We start from the raw sequence: 20,448 nt of genomic DNA on the forward strand, positions 1-20,448 counted from the left end.
TTTAAACGAAATGAGTATAAGATTTTTATAGGAGATTTTTACGGCACTGAAACAAGTTCAAATACTTTTTTTGGATAAAACTTTGTAAGCTATTCTTTTTCCGCCCCGAATTCAAAGGAAATTGCAATTGCTTGAAAGAATTTCAAATTCGGACCAGTAGTTCCGATGATCAGCGCGTTCAAACTAACAAATAATGTATTTAACTTTTTAATAATATTAAAAAGTTGATGAAGTTATATTAAAAAGGTGCTGATGTTGAAGTTGATGATTATGAACTATGGTATGAAGAACAGATGTTTTTGTTTTGCATAAGTTATCTTAATCCTACGTACAATGGTGGTCACATGCGCCTGATCACCACTAAGTTAGCCCCGCCCTATGCTGACTTGACGAATGAAGCGCCTTTAGAGCTCCTTTACCTTGTGATACAGGATTCTCCTAGTACAGGTGTTTTAAATAGGCAAGATCTGTATTCATTATTAAGATCTTTTTTGTAAACTTCTTTTAATGAAATAACGAATATTATTGACTAAATAACAATCTGAAGCAGTTTATTCGGTGAATTTCTCGAAGGAAAATTTAGATTTTCTATTAAACAAAGATGAGAGTGTTTGTGAAGCAATTTAAAGGGTTGCTCCCCGTCGACGATTTAAACACGAATCTAAATATTATTTTAAACTAACTGATGCCAGTGGCTTCGCTCGCGTGGTTTATGACTTCGCGGAATTTGTGACTAATAAAAGTAGCCTTGTACATCAGCTACCTACGAATAAAGGTTCCGTCAAAATTAGTCCAACCATTTCAGAGAGCCAAAACAAACAGACAGACAAAAATTGTAAATGCTATTATTTTGGCGCATGTATCGTATGTATATTCATTTTTTTTGTGGGGGGATAATCATCCAATGTCTTCTCTCACCTCGGGCGAGAGGGAGTGTCAGACTCTTACTAACTAAAAACCACCCCGTTCCTACTCCTGATTTTCGAACCGGAGCTCCGGTAAACCCGCTAGGTAGTCCGCAGCTCCGGATCAGGCATCAGCCCTACTGGGCCCCATCTGTGGTGGATGTATATTCATATGCAAGTAGTACATAATAGTCATTTTAATATTACAAACAGACATTACAATTTTATTTATTAGGATAATAGGTTATTTGACTGTTTCATTGATCGGGTCGCTAGGGGTCTCGGGTTCGATCGCTGGGTTAAACAAATATTGGATTTTATTGGACTGTTCCGTGTTGTAATTTTCAATAATAACTTGAATTTATAGGGCAGATGGATCATCTGATGGTAAGCAATCATAAACATTGGCATCACCAAAGAAGTTATAAGTGTGTTGTTAACCTTTTAGAGTTTGGGTTTGAAGATTGGGGATTAGGGAGTTTGGTGATATCGTATAACACAAAAATAAAACATTTTTTTTCTGACTGCCTCGTTGGCCGAGTGGTTGCAAGTGCGACTGCCGGTTCGATTCCCGGGTCGGACAAAGCAATGCTGGCCTTTTTTCGGTTTTTAGAAAATTTCTCAGTAGCAGCACGGTGTCAGGAATTGTGCCCAGTATATGGCAATAGGCTCACTACCTATTACATGAGACTTATAACACAAATAGTGAAAAGTGGGTGTACAATGTACATTGTACAGCGGCATTACGTGTCACAATGAGCACTACCTACCCCTTCGGGGATAAAAGGCGTGATAATGATAATGACGATGTTTCTTTTTTCTTCCACAGATACATAGCTCCGTTCCTCCTAGCAACAACGACTGTGGCGAATACTTTAATCGTCGTGGTTCTATCAAGACGCCATATGCGAACACCGACGAACGTTGTACTAATGGCTATGGCTCTCTGTGATATGTTCACCATGCTATTCCCGGCACCGTGGCTCTTCTATATGTACACTTTTGGAAACCATTACAAGCCCCTCAGTCCGGTTAGAGCGTGTCAAGCCTGGAATTATATGAACGAGGTGAGTTTTTTGTTTCTTTGCTAAAATGTGACGTCACTATTTTATGTCTGATTCGTTTTTGTTATAAGCATTGCATAGAATCTATAGGAACGAACCAAAATAAGTGATAATGGTGACGCGGCGATTGTCACACTGCTACAGGGCGTTACATAATTATAAAAATAAGTGATATTTGAAACTTAATTTTTTGGTCGATTTTGACGTAGACCTTTTCACTTTTTCCTTGTTTTAAAGGGGAATATCCAATGATTTCTCCCGCCTTGGGCAAGGCGAGAAGGAGTGTTAGACTCTTACTGACTAAAAAGTACCCCGTTCCTACTGTTGCTTGTCGAGTCGGAGCCCTGGTAACCCGCTAGGCTGTCCAGACCTTTTCATTAGCAGTAACCTTAATCCTAGTTTACTTCACGTTTACGATCTGATTGGCCGACTCGAATAAACCAATCAGACTCGGGTACACGGCATTGCGTTAGATCATCAATGTTTTTAAAATAATGTGTGTTGAAAGAAAAAGAGGACCGCTCAAACCAAATCAGCTTTATGCAAAATATACCATAATAAAACTCGGATATATTTACATTGAAGAAATACCTAACTTTATCGTAATGGCAAAATTTTAAGCTTCATTGAAGAGCCTATAAAATGTTTAATGTTGTTACAACAGTATTGTATTTCGACAGTCGTTACCTTGGCCAAGTATCAACGCTGTCATTCCTGGTATACTGACTTTAAAAATAAATTAAGCGGTTGTTTTACCACCTTTATTATAAGTACCCGATAAACTGATGTGACAGATCCTACTTAATTTATTATAAATGCGAAAGTTTGTATGTTTCTTTGTCAGTCCTTCACGCAAAAATTATTGAAGAGATTTTCAAATCTAATGAAAGTCCTAACTTGTGTAAGACCTAGATTCTAAGCTCAAAAACGCGTGCAACATGCACTAGCAGATCCTAATTCTTATATTATATCAGATGTACCTATATAATACAGTAAACATATTATAGTAATAATTTAAAAACGGTTACAAACATAAAAGTCAAAGTGAAAGCTTTTATTTCAGTTAATCCTTAATTTGAAACGTCAAATTGAATTGTCCGTCAGTCTGTCTGTCAGTGACGCTAGGCGTTCTGTAGTTTCGAAATGAGAAGACCGAGCAAGAAACTCCATCTTACTCCAAAGCATGCCATATATTATGTTTATCTAAAATTGTAATATCGAAAAAAGCAGGAAATCTACCATTCTGCGTATTTATCATTATTCGCAAATGTGCATGGTTCACTTGAAATCGTGGTTTAATCCGGTCACCGATATTGGGAGCGCGCTGCCGTGAATAGGCGACGCCTAACGTGATCGCTTTACAGTTGATTAGATAGAGTTTGGTATTAGGTTCCTATGTCGTTACATATTATTGTTTGAAATTATACACTTACATTAATACATGTTAACGCTATTTATACAAAGAAGGGGTAGGCAGAAATAATGATATTATGACAACTATTTGTCAGTTTTGCGCTTCGTACTATAGCTTAGACACCACTGACATACGGTAAAGGAGAACATCGAGAAACCTGGGTTTATAGTTTCGCCAACCGGCATTGAGCAAGCGTAGTCATTAATGCCCAAGCTTTCTGCGTACGAGAAGAGGCCTTTAGTCAGCAGTGGCTACTCATAGGCTGTTGATGTGTGATGCCTTCCTCGATAAATGGACTATCCAACACAAAAATAATTATTTCATTTGAACCAATAGCGCGTTCAAACAAATTCATCAGATTTATAATATTATAGTACAGATTTGTATAGATAAACAGATATAATGTACACCTCTGCTTAATCCTTTACCGTCTCAGTTACCTATAATAAGATGGGTACAAAGCTACAACGTAATGCCTAGACCAGATAACATTTAACAAGGAGTCTAATCGTCTTGTTACCGAGCATTGGAACTTGCACAAGCCGTCAGATTAATTGCAACCGACTGAGTGGCTTAGTCAGCTCAGGTTTGCAACGATCTTACTTGTAGATTGTAGAGTACTTATATGAAGCTGTTTTTACCGTCTTTTTGAGCTGAGATAATCATCAAACGATTTGTCCCTGCTGGGTAAGGCGAGAGGGAGTGTCAGACTCTAGGGCTGATGCCCGAAACGGAACTGTTGAAGACTTACTGGTTTCCGGGGATCTGGCTCGAAGGATGAGTAGAAACGGGGGGCTTTTAGTCAGTAAGAGTCTGACACTCTTTATCGCCTCACCTAAGATGGGAGAAGCCATTGGAAGATATTCCACCCTCAAAAAAAAAAAGACTCCTAATTACTAAAAACCACCCGACTCCTACTCCTGCTTTGAAACGGAGCTCTGGTAACCCAGTCCAGTGCAGTCGATCACAGCCCTAGAGTTATCCGCAGCTCTGGGCTCCATCCTAAGGAGGAACCTCTTCATGGATCCTACTTGTCTGGAGAGAACAAAAGGGATTGTCAGATTCGTTTTTATCCATATTGTCCCTAATAATAATAAAATTTATTTCAAACCTTGTCCATAATTTTGTTACTCAGAGTAACATTTTTATTACGGAGTAACATTAAGTTCATTAAAAACTAATGTTAGTAGATATTATGAGATAACAGTAGACACCCAGGACAGTACAGAAATTTCAAATAACAATTAAAGTGCACAATAGGTACAAATTAACTTTACTATGTTCTATATTTGTTTAAGAACCACACTACAAACTTATTACCGGAGTACTTGCAGTGATGTCAACAAATATCCAAACAGATATCCAATATGCAATACAAACGATGGCCTACATCGATTATACTGATACTTACTAGGGTGGGGAAACTGTCGATAGAAATTTTGTCGATGTTCTTCAAAGTCAAAATTTTTTATTTCAAATAGACCAGAAAGACACTTTTGAACGTCAAAGCAAATATAATAATATTAATAACGTCTGTCTGTCGGTCAGTCCTCTAGTGAAGCTATTTGCTCGTTCCAAAGTGTAGATTCTTATGGAGAAGAACGAGCAAGAAACTCCATAGGTTACTCTTTTTCAATCAGATTCACAATACAATTCTTGGTTACATTGTTTCGATTACTTCAACTATGTGAGAACAATGTAAAACTAATATACAGTCAAAGCGATAGAAAAAGAAAATAACCTAGAGAACCTCTTACATTGATATAGTGAGAATTGTACGTACATTCATTATTTTAAAAAAAAACTTTGTATTTGCTAAGTGTAACTCTATGTTTGGATAGTACTACTGATAGCAAGCCATTCTGCCGCGGGGCAACAACGATTAAAATTCCACGGTGTATAATTAAGTCTTTTCATAAATTGTACATTTCAAATTATTCAATTTCAATTTAAATGCCATATTATGTCATTTGATTTTTTGGATGTGAAATAAATGCTTTTTCTTTCATATTCTAAAACAGTAATCAATATTAAACTAAACTCAATCGCTCCTACCATCACTAGCAAGTTGATTCATGTCGATAGATTATAAAAAATGTTTGCGATCCCGGCTTCAGCCTTGGTTCCGCGGGAATTAAACCAAAGTCAATATTGCCACTTACAAATGGATGGATGAAATGAATTTAGAACAAACAGAATTGAATAATCCCTTTTGTTTAAAAACCTGCTTCTGCTAGCTTCGCCCGTGTTCCCTTGGGAGAAGTAGTAGCTTTTTTTAAGGGGGAGAAATCATCCAATGGCTTCTACCGCCTTGGGCAAGGCGAGAAGGAGTATCAGATTCTTACTGACTAAAAACCACCCTGTTCCTACTCCTGCTTTTCGAGCCGGAGCCGGTAAACCCGCTAGGTAGGTCAGAAATAATAGCCTATGTGCTATTCAAACCATAATCTGTCCATTTTTTTAAATTTCATCCCGATTCCTTCACTCGTTTTGATAAGATTGAGTAACAAACATATTAAGAAAAACTTAAACCTAAAAAATTTGAATTCTTGGCCCCCAATAGGCCGGCAACGCACTTGGGTGTCCACTAGCGGCGACGATTGCTTGCCATTAGGTGATCCGTCTGCTCGTTAACCGGCTTATACCAAAAAAAAACTAGATAATTACGACTCCTAACAATAGCTTCAATCGCCACATTGACAATGGATCGTATTCAGACGTCTTTCTGCGTTCAATCACTGTAACAAAATGGCGCGGTTTTAATGACTACATCAATCAGAACCGCTGCAGCATCGAATTTCACAGAAGCAACTAAATCACTTGCCAGTTATGGAACGACTTGACTGTAGTCGAGTTATGGTATATGCTACCTTTTTTTCGTAATCATCCAATTACTTCTCTCTCCTTAGGCGAGGCGAGAGGGAGTGTCAGACTCTTACTGACTAAAAATCACCCTGTTTCTACTTCTGCTTTGAGCCGGAGCAGATTTCCAACTTTTATATCAGAAATTATAAATTCAGATTTCCTCACTCAAAACACAAAATAATCTTGGAAAGTATATATAACTCGGAAAAAGTCACATTGGTACTTGCTGTTGGTAGGTTTCGAGCCCGTACCCTCATGCATGAGAAGCGAGCGTCTTAAACCTCCGGGCCACTACGACATTCCCTCATCCATTAAATGAAACTGAGTTTAATTAAAACCCTTTCCAAAATTATCTTTGGACCCATCGTTTTCATTATAAAGTGTGTTAAAAACCTTTCGAAAAGGGATAACATTATTAGGGTTTTCCAACAGAGATGTGCTATGCTACGTTGCTGTGGATGCGTTTAGCTTCCACCAACCATATTCATTGGTACACATAGTTTGGCATTGGTGGAAACGGACTCAGCTAAGCTATGTTTTTACCTATATGGAACGATGCATGCTATGGATGTGTGCTTGTGCTCATGTTGAGTATGAGGCAGGCAGGCAGCATATTTATTGATATTTTCTGTTGTTAGACACCAACATCTAATATTATTAATAATCCTTCTCCGTATGAGAAGAGACCCTTTGCAGCAGTAAACGATTACAGGCTAATGATGATGATGATGATCCTTGACCAATGAAACAATCCAATCTATTCATAAAAGAATCGCTCAAAATAAAATCTAAATATCCATCACAAAAATTGAACCTACACCCTTCATACAAAAGCATTTCTAATCACTAGAAAGCTAAGCTAAAGCTAAATAGTTCGCAAGTGGGAAATCGTTCATTCTTTTGAATGAACGAATGAAGCTTGTAAAAGGGTACAGATTAAAAAAGGAATGAGAACGAACTGACTGATCTCTCACAAAGGAATGGAATGCTTAGGAACGGTTCACACTTGAGTTGCCTCGGTAGAACCTTCATTTATTGAGTTACACATAAAGTTATACAAACCAGTGTATCTTGGTCTCGCTTTGTATGTACCTTTCTTTCATTCCACGGTCAGTTTATACTGGTTTTTGTTAGTTTAATGTGTATAGGTATACATATAACTGTATTACACACGGATAGTGCTTTATATACTACTAGTTTTCTAGCAACTTTATTAAGGTATTTTATTACGAACGGTGGTAGAAATTTATTTAGGATTTTTTAAAGAATTTCGGTGTATACGATAATAAATTGGTTTTTGTGAAATTGACTTTCTAATAATGATATTTTCTGGCTTTCATTTATTTATTTGTACATATATTTTATTATACACATTTAAGTAGATAAGGTTACAAACATAATGGTGATTTCTTCCAGACAACCTTTGGATGGAATATTAAGTCTTTATCTGCCAATAGAAAACTGTTGAAGGCAAATCCTCCGCTAACGTCGGTCACCGGTGACCACCACGGCGTTCAATGTGTTAAAAAACCAGATAAGGAGTGCACAAAAATATAATAAAAAGAACAAGTTTCTGCAATTTCAACAAAAAAGTGCACTTTTCACAACTTAATTCACTTATTAAGCCCTAGATTTCTCAGCAAAAAGTCTCAATAGTCGACGCTAAGACAGAAAAACTAGTCACAAAGCGAGTAAAATCTAGGCATAACTACGAATCGGTTTGAGCGTTGAAAAGCACTAGAAAATCCGATATTTTCTCGAACTCAAATCCGGCGGCAACTTGCAGACTCAGCGAGACCAACTGCAAACCACTTTTGCAGTTCGCAAAACCACTTTCCCGAACAAATTCTTCCGGCATTTCTGTTTGCGCAGCTGCAAAATTAAATTTGTAACTTCTGTATAATCGGTCCACTGGTGTTTGCGAATTCAAAAAATCGGTTAAGTAAGTCGGTAGGTTAAACGATGGGTTCTGTACGTACAAGTGTGAACGTACTTTAGTTTTTTAAATTTGACTGCCACACTCAGAGACATTTAATGATTACTTAAACTATTCTTTAGTAACGATTTTGTATCGAAAACGATAGGGATGATGACGGTATATGGAAATTAAAAAATCTATTTAGTCCGTCAGTTTATAGTTTGTTAAGAAGTTATTTCCGTTTATTTTTTGTTAAGGTAAAGTTTTAATTTGTTTATAGTATATTACTTATAGGTATAAAATTAAGAGCGCTATTCCCGCCATCAACAGTTTGGTGGGTTTATGTATGTATATTTTTTGTTGTAAAACAAATAAAGGTTTTTTTTATTTAAAGAAAAATGTGGCTCCGTGCACCAGCTACCGCGCCAACCGTGCACTGTTTCTGAATACGGTACTCTAAAGCAAATGAGATCAGAAATGGTTTAAATCAACATTTTAAAATCGCAACTTGATTTAATTCCAATTTCTGGAACATTCCTTTCAAATCCGTTCGTAAAGCATTTTGCTTGATTGATTCTTGTTTTATAGAAATCCGTTTTTATTGTTAAGTTGACTATTGTTATGACGAAACTTTTCATTTTTGCTGCTGTTTTGCTAGTAATCACGCTAATATTATAAATGTGAAAGTTTGTTTGTTTGGTTAAAATTTAACGCAGGAGACAGAATGACTGAAGTCTTAAAGGCTTAAAGTGTAAGAGAACCATGATATCACGGCCTCACAGAAAACCGACGTGAAACAACGCTTGCGTCGTGTTTCGTTGTGTTAGTGAGGTTACTGGAGGCCCAATTAGCCCCCTTCTCAATTTTTCCAATCCCCGATTCCTCAAACAACCCTTAAATTTCTAACCCCCAAAAGGCCAGCAACGCACTTGTAACGCCTCTGGCGTTTCGGGTGTCCTTGGGCGACTGCTTACCATGAGGTGTTCCGTCTGCTTGTTTACCGGCTTGTTTCATAGAAAAACCAGCCGAAAAAAATAAGGTTCTCAGTTTGACCTGTATAGGATTTCAGCATAGTATTGACCGAGGGGAATGTTTTAGGGAAAAAATATTATTAACAGATTAAAACACCCCAATTTAAATAACTCTTAACCGACGAGCATGCATGATAAGACTGATGACTGTTGATAAAGCGAAAGAGTATGTAAGATTCGTAGCAATTGGCGTTCCATTGTCTCTGTCTACCCCCATGAGAGACAGGAGTGAGGTTATAATATATATGTATAAAACACCCAATTCCTATCGAACACTCTCGTATTATTAATATTCAAATATGCCCGTATACAGCTCCAGAGCTGAAGCCAGATTAAGCGTTATCTTATAAGCATTGAGATTCAGATGAGCTCAACTGCTAACACAAATATATTGCTTATTATAATCTTGGATCAACGAGTCCTTGAGTTTCAGCTAAGCCATAATAATAATATTAAGACGGATTTTGTCTATAAATAATAATGTAACACTAACTACTTAATGTGTGATTTTTTATAGTCTCCTTCGAAAATGCATTTCTGCTTCCGTTCGATTCCCAGGTCTGGCAAAGGGCTGGGTTTTATTCTATATTTATTAATTTATTAATATCAGTATTATGTATTTATAGTATTTTATGTTTTAGTACAGTATTAGTATACTAAAACATATTTTATGTTTTAGTTAGTATTTTATTGTATTGATATGGGCCTTCGTAGTCTGATGTAAATTAATAAATAAATAAATAAATATTCGGTTTTTCGAAAATTTCTCAGTAGTACCACGGAGTCTGGAATTGTGTCCAGTATATGGCAATAGGCTCACCCCCTATTACATGGGACTTATAACGCAAATCGTGGAAAGTAAATGTACATTCATGTATAGCGGGATTACGTGCCGTAGTGTACACCTCTACCTACCTCTTCGGGGATAGAAAGCGAGACGTTGCACTTTTGGCAGGCAGCCAGTTGCCTAGCCACCGCACCAACCGTGCAGTCGATATCGAATATCAAATTTTATCAAAAGTAATTATTTTACGCGGGCAACAGCAAGGCAAAAATGAAAATGGACGAGCTTTTTAAAATCATGTATCATACATTTCATGTCTTCATGTCATGTACATTGTTCAAGCAAAGTAAGTCACAAGCAAAAACTAGTACACTTACTTACGCATAAAATACGTAGGTATCCCCGAAACTGAACACAGTGCCATTAAGTTCAGAAGACTATCGACTACGTCATTTCCTAAGGGAACTCGTCTCGACAGCCGGAAATAGGCCGATTGTACCTGTGACGTCATCACTTCTTCTTCTAGTGAACATATCAATAAGTTGTATCAGTTTAGTCGATTATTCTGTCAATAAAGTTATTATATTATAACTTTCGTGACACATAGTAAATTAATTATTATGTTATCGGCTTACTCACGTAACTGTTTGATGAGGAACTCGACTAGTTTCAAGCCATGCTAGAGGCTCAGGATCGAGTAGCAGCGCGACAATCGCCGCGTCGTGTGTCGCGGAATGCTGCTCATGAATATAAGCCTCTAGCATGGCTTGAAACTAGTCGAGTTCCTCGTCAAACAGTTACGCGAGTAAGCCGATAACATAATAATTAACAGAGTTATTGGATGATCTGGATATATCGCGGATGTCTCTTGGATGTTTACGGCCGGTATTATTAGGCGGCATATTCAGTATATTGTTGTTTTAGAAATAGACTAGTTTCTACCAGCGACTTCGCCCGTGATCCCGTGGTATACAAAATAATAATAGCCTATGTGTTATTACTTATTACAGACAATAATCGATCCTTGTTCCAAATTTCTTATTCACAAAGAGTAACGTTGGAGTTTATTGCTCGTTCTTTTGCATGCGAATCTACATTTTGGAATGACCACCTAACTTTACTGACGCACAACAGACAGACGATTCAGTTTCGACGTTTCAAAAGTACCCATTTTAACCTCTCATATGCCACATATAAGACAACAATAGAAAACGCATTGTGTCTCGCGTGGATCCACGTTTCAAACATACGAAGGGTTAAGGATTACTTAACATTTATTAATTTATCATTAAATTTGACTTATCACTTTGTCTGCAGGTGATACCGGCGATGTTCCACACAGCGAGTATCTGGCTGACCCTGGCTCTGGCGGTGCAGCGCTACATCTACGTGTGTCACGCACCAGTCGCGCGGACGTGGTGAGTTCATGATGTTACCTAATGGCTTTTTATAGTGCAAATTATGGGAAATAAAGTCGTCAACAGTTCGTGTAAGTCAACTATTGGAATATGGGCCTTCTCTGCTTAAGACCGTACTGGTGTTGACCAGAACAGTCACAACCTTAACTCCTTAAGGTTATAACCCTTAGTACGAGTTTGCTTTATGTTTAACGAAACCGAAACGACAGCGCGGTCGGTGCCCTGATTGGTTGGTTCAATCGTGCCGGCCAATCAGAAAGATACAGAGCAGATGGTTTTGCTACAGTCTCTACTGTCGACAAATGATTGGGATCTACAGTAAATACAATCATGAAAATGCCGGAACACAGAAGTCCCAGAGACATGAATGCTTGTCTTGGATCGCGCAACAAAATAAATCAGAAGTTATTATTAAAGGAGAAGAAAAAAAAGCGACCGTTTCCACTTCCATCGGTGAATTTAAGGCACAAAAGAGACTGCACAACTGGGAGAAGCCCAGAGTCGGACTTATCAAACATTTGTTTATCGACGCCCATGGACACAAGCAACACCTAAGGAGCTACAAATGTATTACCGGTCTTTTGGTGCTCAGTAATTTAAGATTTGTCAATGTGTTAACTATAATCAAAATCACCCTGTCTATAAATCAAACACATGACCTTGCCATCTAAACAGAATGTCAAACACCAACCACAACTACACTGAAAACTAGCCCAAATTACAACATGGAAGTGCCAAATACATAGAAACTTTACTAAATATAGTTCTTTGAGTACCCAACTTGCTTCCGCTCCGTCAAATTTAGGAGTCCCTCAGGCTGTTTCTCTACGAAACCCTGACGATGAAAGCTCATATGTCAAAGAGAAGTAATTAAATAGTTGGGTTAATATTTATCTCTGTGTGGTATTCCTATATTTAACTGGTTGGATTTGAACGCTGTTTACCGGTAACCTACTACTACATTTGTAGGTTATCGATGAATAAAGCAATCCTCTATTTGACCTTCAATAAATGACTGTAGAGAGAGTAAACTGTAGAGTATAGAGATGTCCTTTTCATCATCAACAAAGGTTGAAGTCAGTTTTCATAGTATAAGCCGATAAACGAGCAGACGTATCACCTGATGGAAAGCAATCGTCGCCGCAAATGGACACCTGAAACATCAGAGACGTTACAACTGCGTTGCTTGCCTTTTGGAGTTAGGAATTTTAGGGTTGTTGAGGAATCGCGGAATGGAAAGTTTGGAAAGGGGGGTAATTGGACCTTCAGTAACCACACGCACAGAACGCAAGCGTTGTTTCACGTCGGTTTTCTGTGAGGCCTTGGTATCACTCCAGTCAAGCCGGCCCATTCATGCCGAAGCATGGTTCTTCCACACTTAAATTTCTTTTCTTTTAAACGTAGATTCTTTTTTTTTAAAAACGAGCTACTTTTGTCAAATTAAATACTAAATATCTTCACCTCCATTACTAAATTAAGCTATTTAAGTTATTCCCACACAGAAATTGCTTCATAATTACCGTCACCTCTATGTACTACAAACTATGTACGTATATGTACATAAAGGAGGTCCCATTATCGAAGTCGTTAACCATTAACACAAGACCATTAACATACAAAGCCGGGCTAAGTTATCTATGTATGTGACGTCACACGAAAACGGGAGCTATCAGATGTTACCTTTGAACACGCCTCAATACATACATCTTGCCTTTAATCCCCGAAGAGGTAGGCAGAGGTGCACATTATGGCACATAATGCCAATGTACACCACATTTCACAATTTATGTTGGAATTCCCATGTAATAGGTGGTGAGCCTATTGCCATATACCGGGTACATTTCCAGACTCCGTGCTACCACTGAGAAATTTACGAAAAACCGAAAAAAGCCCAGTAATACTTTACCCGACGCGGGAATCCAACCCGAGACCCCTTGCCCGGCAGTTGCACTTGCCAACCACTTGGCCAACGAGGCAGGCACATCTTACTAATACTCGTATTATAAATGCGAATGTTTGTGAGTTTGTGTGTATGTTTGTTACACAACGTCAAAATGGCTGAAGGCGCATGAAATTTAGAACAGTCTGGAATAACACATAGGTCACTTTATATCCCACGGGCCGCGGGCAAAGCCAGTGACAGAATAACACGCGCGCGTGCTTTCGCATGATCAGCTGTTAGCAGCAGGCCGCCTGCGCCCGCGTTATCGGAAGTAGGTATTTCGGAACTTTACGCACGCGTGCTAATATAATTTTGAAGTTTTGTTATCGTTATACAAAAAAAGTTTCTTTGGTAAAGTTGTTTCTAACAATGAGTACAATCACGTGTTTAAATATCGTTCACTAATTACCAGTCACCCTATATACCTATACATATCAATCAATATAAAACCATTACATCTTGATTTCGCTTTGTATAATCTTTCCACGCAATCGACGGTTATTTTATACTCATTAAAATTCTCGATATGTAAACTATCCATGCATAAAATACTCATACTATCCTCTTATCAAGCTATCCAACTAGAGATGGGATTACCTTGCATCTATCCCTAATGCCTTGTTCGCAATACGCTAGCATTTTAGTCCAGTAACGAGTACATAGTAGCTCTATCTCGCTTCTGTCCCAAAATCGAAGCGAGAGAGAGCTACTAAATACTCGCTACTCGACTAAAATGCTAGCTTAAAGCGAACAAGGCACAGCATTCGGTATTATTCCTACTATTCGGCTTTAGAACAATCGCAACGGTTCGAAAGCCGAATATTTGATAGATATCTTGATTCCGTTTAATAGGGATGATAACGGGGTATGAAAATTAAAAATCTATATAGTCCGTCATTTAGGTATTGAAAAATTATTTGTCACGTATTTTTTTATTTTGAACAATACTTAGATAAAACGAATCAAAGTTAAGGCAGTTGTCCCACCAAAGGCGAGAAAACGACTAACTATCGACTATTTTCTCGCTCAAGAAACGTACAATAGATATACTTTCCGTGTAAACAAAAGAGATGCATATACAAACAGTTGATCGCTGACTGTTCACACTGCCGGAGATTGCTCGCTTCACTAGTTTGTCGCTGAGCGACAAGAGCTATGAAAGATAACACTCGCTCGGCGACACTCCCCAAGCGATTAGAACTTACGCCAGACTACAACCAATGGTCATTTTTCTATAGTGCGTATCGTACTGATGCGAGTAATCGCCCGCCTCACTCGCACACTCGCTTATAGCTGAGCTACACAAATATCGGAACTATGCACTCGCTCCACGCGTCTCGCTAACTCGTTGCTAGTTCTAGCTTTACTCGTTACTCGTTAATCGTTGCCGGTGGGACAACTGCCTTAGGAGTGGGAGCAAACACGTCATTTCTAGAAGTGACGTCACGCAATATTTCAAATCGATATATCTTGGAAACTATTTGTTTTCGTAAGACAATAAAAATACGTGTCTCTTATTTTAAAATAATCTACAAGACGGACATTAAACTCTGTAAAATTGATCATCTACCCAATTAACTTGATTTTGTTTTGAAAAGTTATATTGATCTTATAGTTATGATTGATATCTCCACTCCACTAATGTGTGTGTAAATATGAAATAACATCACACCTTTTAAACCTCCACAAAAACATAATAACACTTTGCTCAACCAGGAACTTGGACTCAACACCTTGCTGATCAGTCGCTCTTGTCACCACTCGTATTTTTATACGATCATTTTACAAAAGGCGTCATAATACTCGGTGCTTCGTAGAAACAAAAGAATATGAAGTATCACATAAGATTCTTAGATAAAAGCGTCGTGCTTCCATAAATGTGCAATATCTCATATATTGTCTACTTAAAAGCTGTAATATAGGTATAATATGAAAAGGTTTTACTCATAAACTTAGCCATTATTATATTTATACAGTATGGAGATCACTCATATGATTTAAATGAAACTACATGTATTACTAGTCTACAGAAGCAAAATACAAATAATATTTCAACAATAACAGACATTGGAATGCTGCTCATGAATATGAGCCTCTAGGGTGGCTTGAAACTAGTCGAGTTCCTCGTCAAACAGTTACGTGGGTAAGCCGATAACATAATAATTAATTTAGTATGTCTCAAGAAAGTTATAATACAATAACAGACAATAAAAAAAATACATTTTCAAAGAAAATCAAGTATTAAATTCTGTATGATTGGCTCCATGTTCCTTGATCACAGAAGACCTGAAATGTTGTAGGTTGTCTAGGAATGTTACGGACATGTACCGCGGCTGTTATAACACCAAATTTGTAAAGAGTGTTCAAATTAGCTCAAAGAGAAAAATCTACAAAGCATATACCCAACACCGCATAATAATATTAAATGCCATAACACACAGACGGACAAACCATTCTACCTGGCCAGTAGATAAACAGATATAAAACAGTAAATTAACTATAAATAGTTTTATCACGTTTTTATGTATTTTTTTCCGCCAAAGTAAACGGAATGCTCGTTTTATTACTTCGATGTAACGATTGAAACTGTTTTCTAAATAGTCTACTTATTTATACATATTTGGCAGTGGAGTAATCATAAACTTATAGCCTCGTAAGTCAAGGGGTCTCGGGTTCGATTCTAGGGTCGGGCAAAGTATTACTGGGCTTTTTTAGGTTTTTCGACCATTTCTCAGTAGCAGTTCTTAGAGTCTGGAATTGTGCCCAGTATATGGCAATAGGCTCACCCCCTATTACATGGGACTTTTAACACAAATGGTGAAAAGTGGGTGTATATTGTACAGTGGTATTACGTGCCGTAATGTGCACCTCTGCCTTCCCCTTTGGGAATAAAATAGCGTGACGTTGTGTTATAATCATGAACTGAATTGCCCTTATTAGCCCGGTGCTGTGTCTCACCCCCGTGCCTCGAAAAGCACGTAAAGCCGTTGGTCCTGCGCCTGATCTCTCTCCGGTTATGTCGGTCTACCGTCTCATCGGTTTAGAGAGTGAGGAAATAGAGAATGCAAGTGTATTTGCGCACACACTTGTGCACTACAATATCTCCTGCTTAGTGGGTTAGTCTATTTTACACATAGGTTAATTTTTAGCAAGCTGAAATGGCAGTGGGCTAGTCACATTTGTCGATGAAACGATGACCGTTGGTGTAAACGTGTTCTTTTTTTATTAACTATAGGTTCACGCTTGACCACTATCTCAATTAGAGTGGAGACCGCGACTAAGTAAGCGTAATGTAGGGCGCCCTCCAGCTAGGTGGAGTGACAATAATCGCAGGGTGGTTGGTAGTGGTTGGATGCGTAGAGATTAGAGATGAAGATCAAGCTCAGTGGCGTGCCATTAGAGAGGCCTATGTCCAGCAGTGGACGAGAACAGGCAATGATGATGATGAGGTTAATTTTTATTCCACGGGAATGCGAACGCAGCCGTTCGCAGAAGCTAATATTACAAAAATAACATTTGCAATTAAAAAACAGCCCTCTCTTAAAAGTAATCAGGTACAAAAAGTTGTCGGACATTCTACGGACAGGTACAAACTGGGTCGCCTGAAACGGACCTGAAAATAATTACATTTATTCCCACTTCAGCTGAAATCGGCCATCTTTCCAGTACATTTTAAAATGAAAATGTTTTATTATGAAATTGTATTTTATTAATGTTGAAATTGGTTGAGTATATTCGGACGGATCGCTCGGACCGAGCGATGTTGGGACAAAATTTTGTTGGATTTATTTATGTTTTATTGATTTCAGTAAGATTTTCAATGTGTTGTACCTATTTTATTTTCTGAAGGATATGTAGAGGTGGTGTATTTTTGTAGACTGTGTGGTTAATTTCCAAGATAATCTTAATTTTGATGCCCTGTTTTCCTGTTTCTTTGCTCTTGTCGTTACTCTTTTAAGTTTATTAAGTATTGTTACTTTGTATTATTTAAGTATTTATGTTTTTTTTTAAATAATCTGTGCGTCGTCTTCTGTCGAATAAATGTATTTTTTTTTCTTTCTTTCTTCTTTCTGATATAGGTATGTACTATTATATGCAACTTGTAGTCAACGTGGCGGTATTGTAAAATCAGGCTACATCTTCTATTCCTGATGGGGCTCAATGGGCTGATGCCTGATCCGGAGCTGCGGACTACCTAGAGGGTTACCAGGGCTCCGGTTCCACAAGCAGGTGTAGGAACGATGTGGTTTTTAGTCAGTAAGAGTCTGACACTCTCACTCTCGCTAAGCCCAAGACGAGAGATTTCATTGGATGATATTACATTACCCCTTTAAAAAAATGTATATTGGAATAAAAATATAACACCATTGAAACGTGTCATATAAAACTAATTGCCAAATATATAAATATGTTTTATTAATACAATTGATGTCCCAGTCAATCAAGCCCAGTTGCGAATATAACTATGTAATAAATTATACTTATATACATTAATCGGGCTTGACAAGTGTAAACCTGTCCCAAACAGGTGTCCTGAAATACCTATAATCAATCTTAATACAAGTAAATTAATAACGATTTTCGCATGACACAAAATTGATTAAGCTGTAATTTTGTGAAAGTTATTTATTTATTATTGGATGGATTAAATTTTTATTATAGTCGTCAAACTTGATTGATGAGACAAGGAAAGGTCTGGACTCGATTCCTGAGTTAGGCACGGGTTTTGTTTCCATCTATGCAAAAAGAACTGTATAAAATAGAACGAGAGCACAATATATTCCTGTCCTTGTCGTTTTGAGACTGTCTTTTGTTTATTTAGTTTTTTTTTTTATTTATTGTAAAATCACACTAATATTATAAATGTGAAAGTTTATTTGTTTAGATGTTTGAAAGTCAATCACGCTGAAACTACTGAACGAATTTTGATGAAATTTGTTATACAGACAGAGTATAAGCTGACTTGGGTAATAGGATATCTTTTTATCTGATATTGCTATTATATTATCGTTCCATAAAACATTTCTACTCAATACTATTAAATAAAAACAGTAATAAATAGACACCTCCATAATTTAACACAAGCAAAAGAAAACCTAAACAATCATTATTTAGAGTCCCTTTTCGTGAATAAAAACCTCATTTAGGGAAATTCCCAGCACAGTCATAGAGACACATTTATTTTTCACTAAAATTCATCGTCCGTAAGCGTTATGATTATCATGAAAAATAACCGGAACGCGTTTCCGTGAATATAAGGCTGGTTTTATAACTACGCGGTTGAGCAGTGCCGCTGTTAGCAGCGCGCGTTTTGCTGAATGAAAAACGAGATTAGTACCGCGCGTTTCGCTTCTGTATACAAACGCGCGTTTACTCAACAGCGCTGGGCCCTTAGTCTGCTATTACAATTGTGTCAGAATGGTCGATCATTGAGCAGTGCAAGAGAGACGGAGCTATACAACCTACATAGCTCCGTCCCTCTTGCACTGATCAATGATCGACCATTCTGACACAATTGTAATAGCAGACTAAGGCCCCTGTTCAAGCGCGAGACTGTCACCGGAAAATAACAAGATCCGTAAGTTTATCAATCTACTAGGAAGTTTATAAACTTTCGTAGGATTCTAAACGGGAGATAAATTGTAATATTTTACGTCCACATTTTCGTAAATTGATAAACTTACTGAACTCACTCGTAAAATAATAAGTAAGCAGTAACCAAACGCTACGCGCGATCTGATTGGTTGACTGTCACGTGTCATTTCTCCTACCTACAATTTATCTCCATTTTAGAATCCTACGAAAGTTTATAAACTTCCTAGTAAATTGATAAACTTACGGATCTTGTTATTTTCCGGTGACATGACTATGAAACGCAACTATTACCCCGAACAAATCCGAACGCGCGTTTCAGCCGCGCTGTCGAAACGCGTAGATATAAAATCAGCCTAAGGGTATCGAGCCGGAGCCCCGGTAAACCCGCTAGGTTGTCCGCAGCTCCGGATTAAGCATCAGCCCTACTGGGCCCCATCTGTGGTGGTCTGATGGCTCTTTGAGGCGCGCGCGGAACGCAACGCGCCGCACGCACGGGTCTGGTTCTGGTCGGGCGGCGAGCTACCCTTGCTCGCCGTCCGCAGACCCGCACTTACGGTGGCCGGAGATCGTCACGCGATCCCCGACGCCCGGAGTGTCTTTCGCGTCGGCTGGGGCGTGAGGAAGTTCGTTCCCTCACGCGTATCCCTAAGGACCTGAATTAGGCACGGCCCTTTGTTCAGCATCCTCTGAAGGAATTTAACGGCTTGCTTAGCACCTACAGGAAGATTTATTGTGAATTCTAAATAAGATATTAAATAAACGATTCATGTTTGGGCAATTTTGTGCTGTAAAGTTGAGGGAATAGATTTCGTAATTGAGTGTTGATAATTGAGTATATGACTATTTTTTGTTTTAATGTCCGTCTTGTAGATTATTTTAAAATATTAGACACGTATTTTTTAATTGTTTTAGAATGAAATACTTTCGAAGTTACATTGATTTGAAATATCGCGTGACATCACTTCTAGGTAAGTTTTAATGTAGAAATTACATATTTAAAAAGGGGGGGTCCCTTAAAAAAATCTATGAACAAAAAAAAACTATGTATTTAAAACACTAGGTAACTAAAACGTTAGCACCTAACAATTTTATCAAAATAAAATCGCAGCGAATTCCCCAACGGAGTGGATTAAAGCCTTGCTAGACGGACGGATTAAATAAAATCGGCCAAGTGCGAGTCGGACTATCGCACGAAGGCATCCGTACCATTTTGGTCATTTATTCTTTTTTTTATTGAGACAAGCGCCGGCTTGTCTCAATAAAAAAACCTGTGCTCGTTAGCCGTAACGAGCACACGGCCTATCGATACCCGCAACATCAGAGGAATTAGAAAAGTATTGCCGGCCTTTTGGGGTTAGGAATGTTGAGTACTAAGAATTTGGGAATTGGGGAGATAGAGGAGCGGTCGCCGGATTCGTCGTATGAGTGAAGCTAATAATTGAGCTTTAACTTAACTTTTTATTAACTTCACTCACACGACAAAACACAACGCAAGCGTTGTTTCACGTCGGT

General features: G+C 38.1%; 1 protein-coding gene across 2 annotated transcripts in view; it reads left to right on the plus strand.

The window, feature by feature from the left end:
• LOC118276693 (sex peptide receptor) overlaps positions 1–20,448 on the plus strand; it is a 320,099-nt gene that overhangs the window by 290,665 nt on the left and 8,986 nt on the right. For both annotated transcript variants that reach the window (XM_050699791.1, XM_035595133.2), the window contains 2 exons: positions 1,735–1,972; positions 11,299–11,399. In XM_050699791.1, the coding sequence (XP_050555748.1) occupies positions 1,735–1,972; positions 11,299–11,399 (339 nt within the window). The remainder of the gene's footprint in view (positions 1–1,734; positions 1,973–11,298; positions 11,400–20,448) is intronic.

Source organism: Spodoptera frugiperda, chromosome 17 (genome assembly GCF_023101765.2).
Source record: "Spodoptera frugiperda isolate SF20-4 chromosome 17, AGI-APGP_CSIRO_Sfru_2.0, whole genome shotgun sequence".
Classification (NCBI taxonomy): Eukaryota; Metazoa; Arthropoda; class Insecta; order Lepidoptera; family Noctuidae; genus Spodoptera; species Spodoptera frugiperda.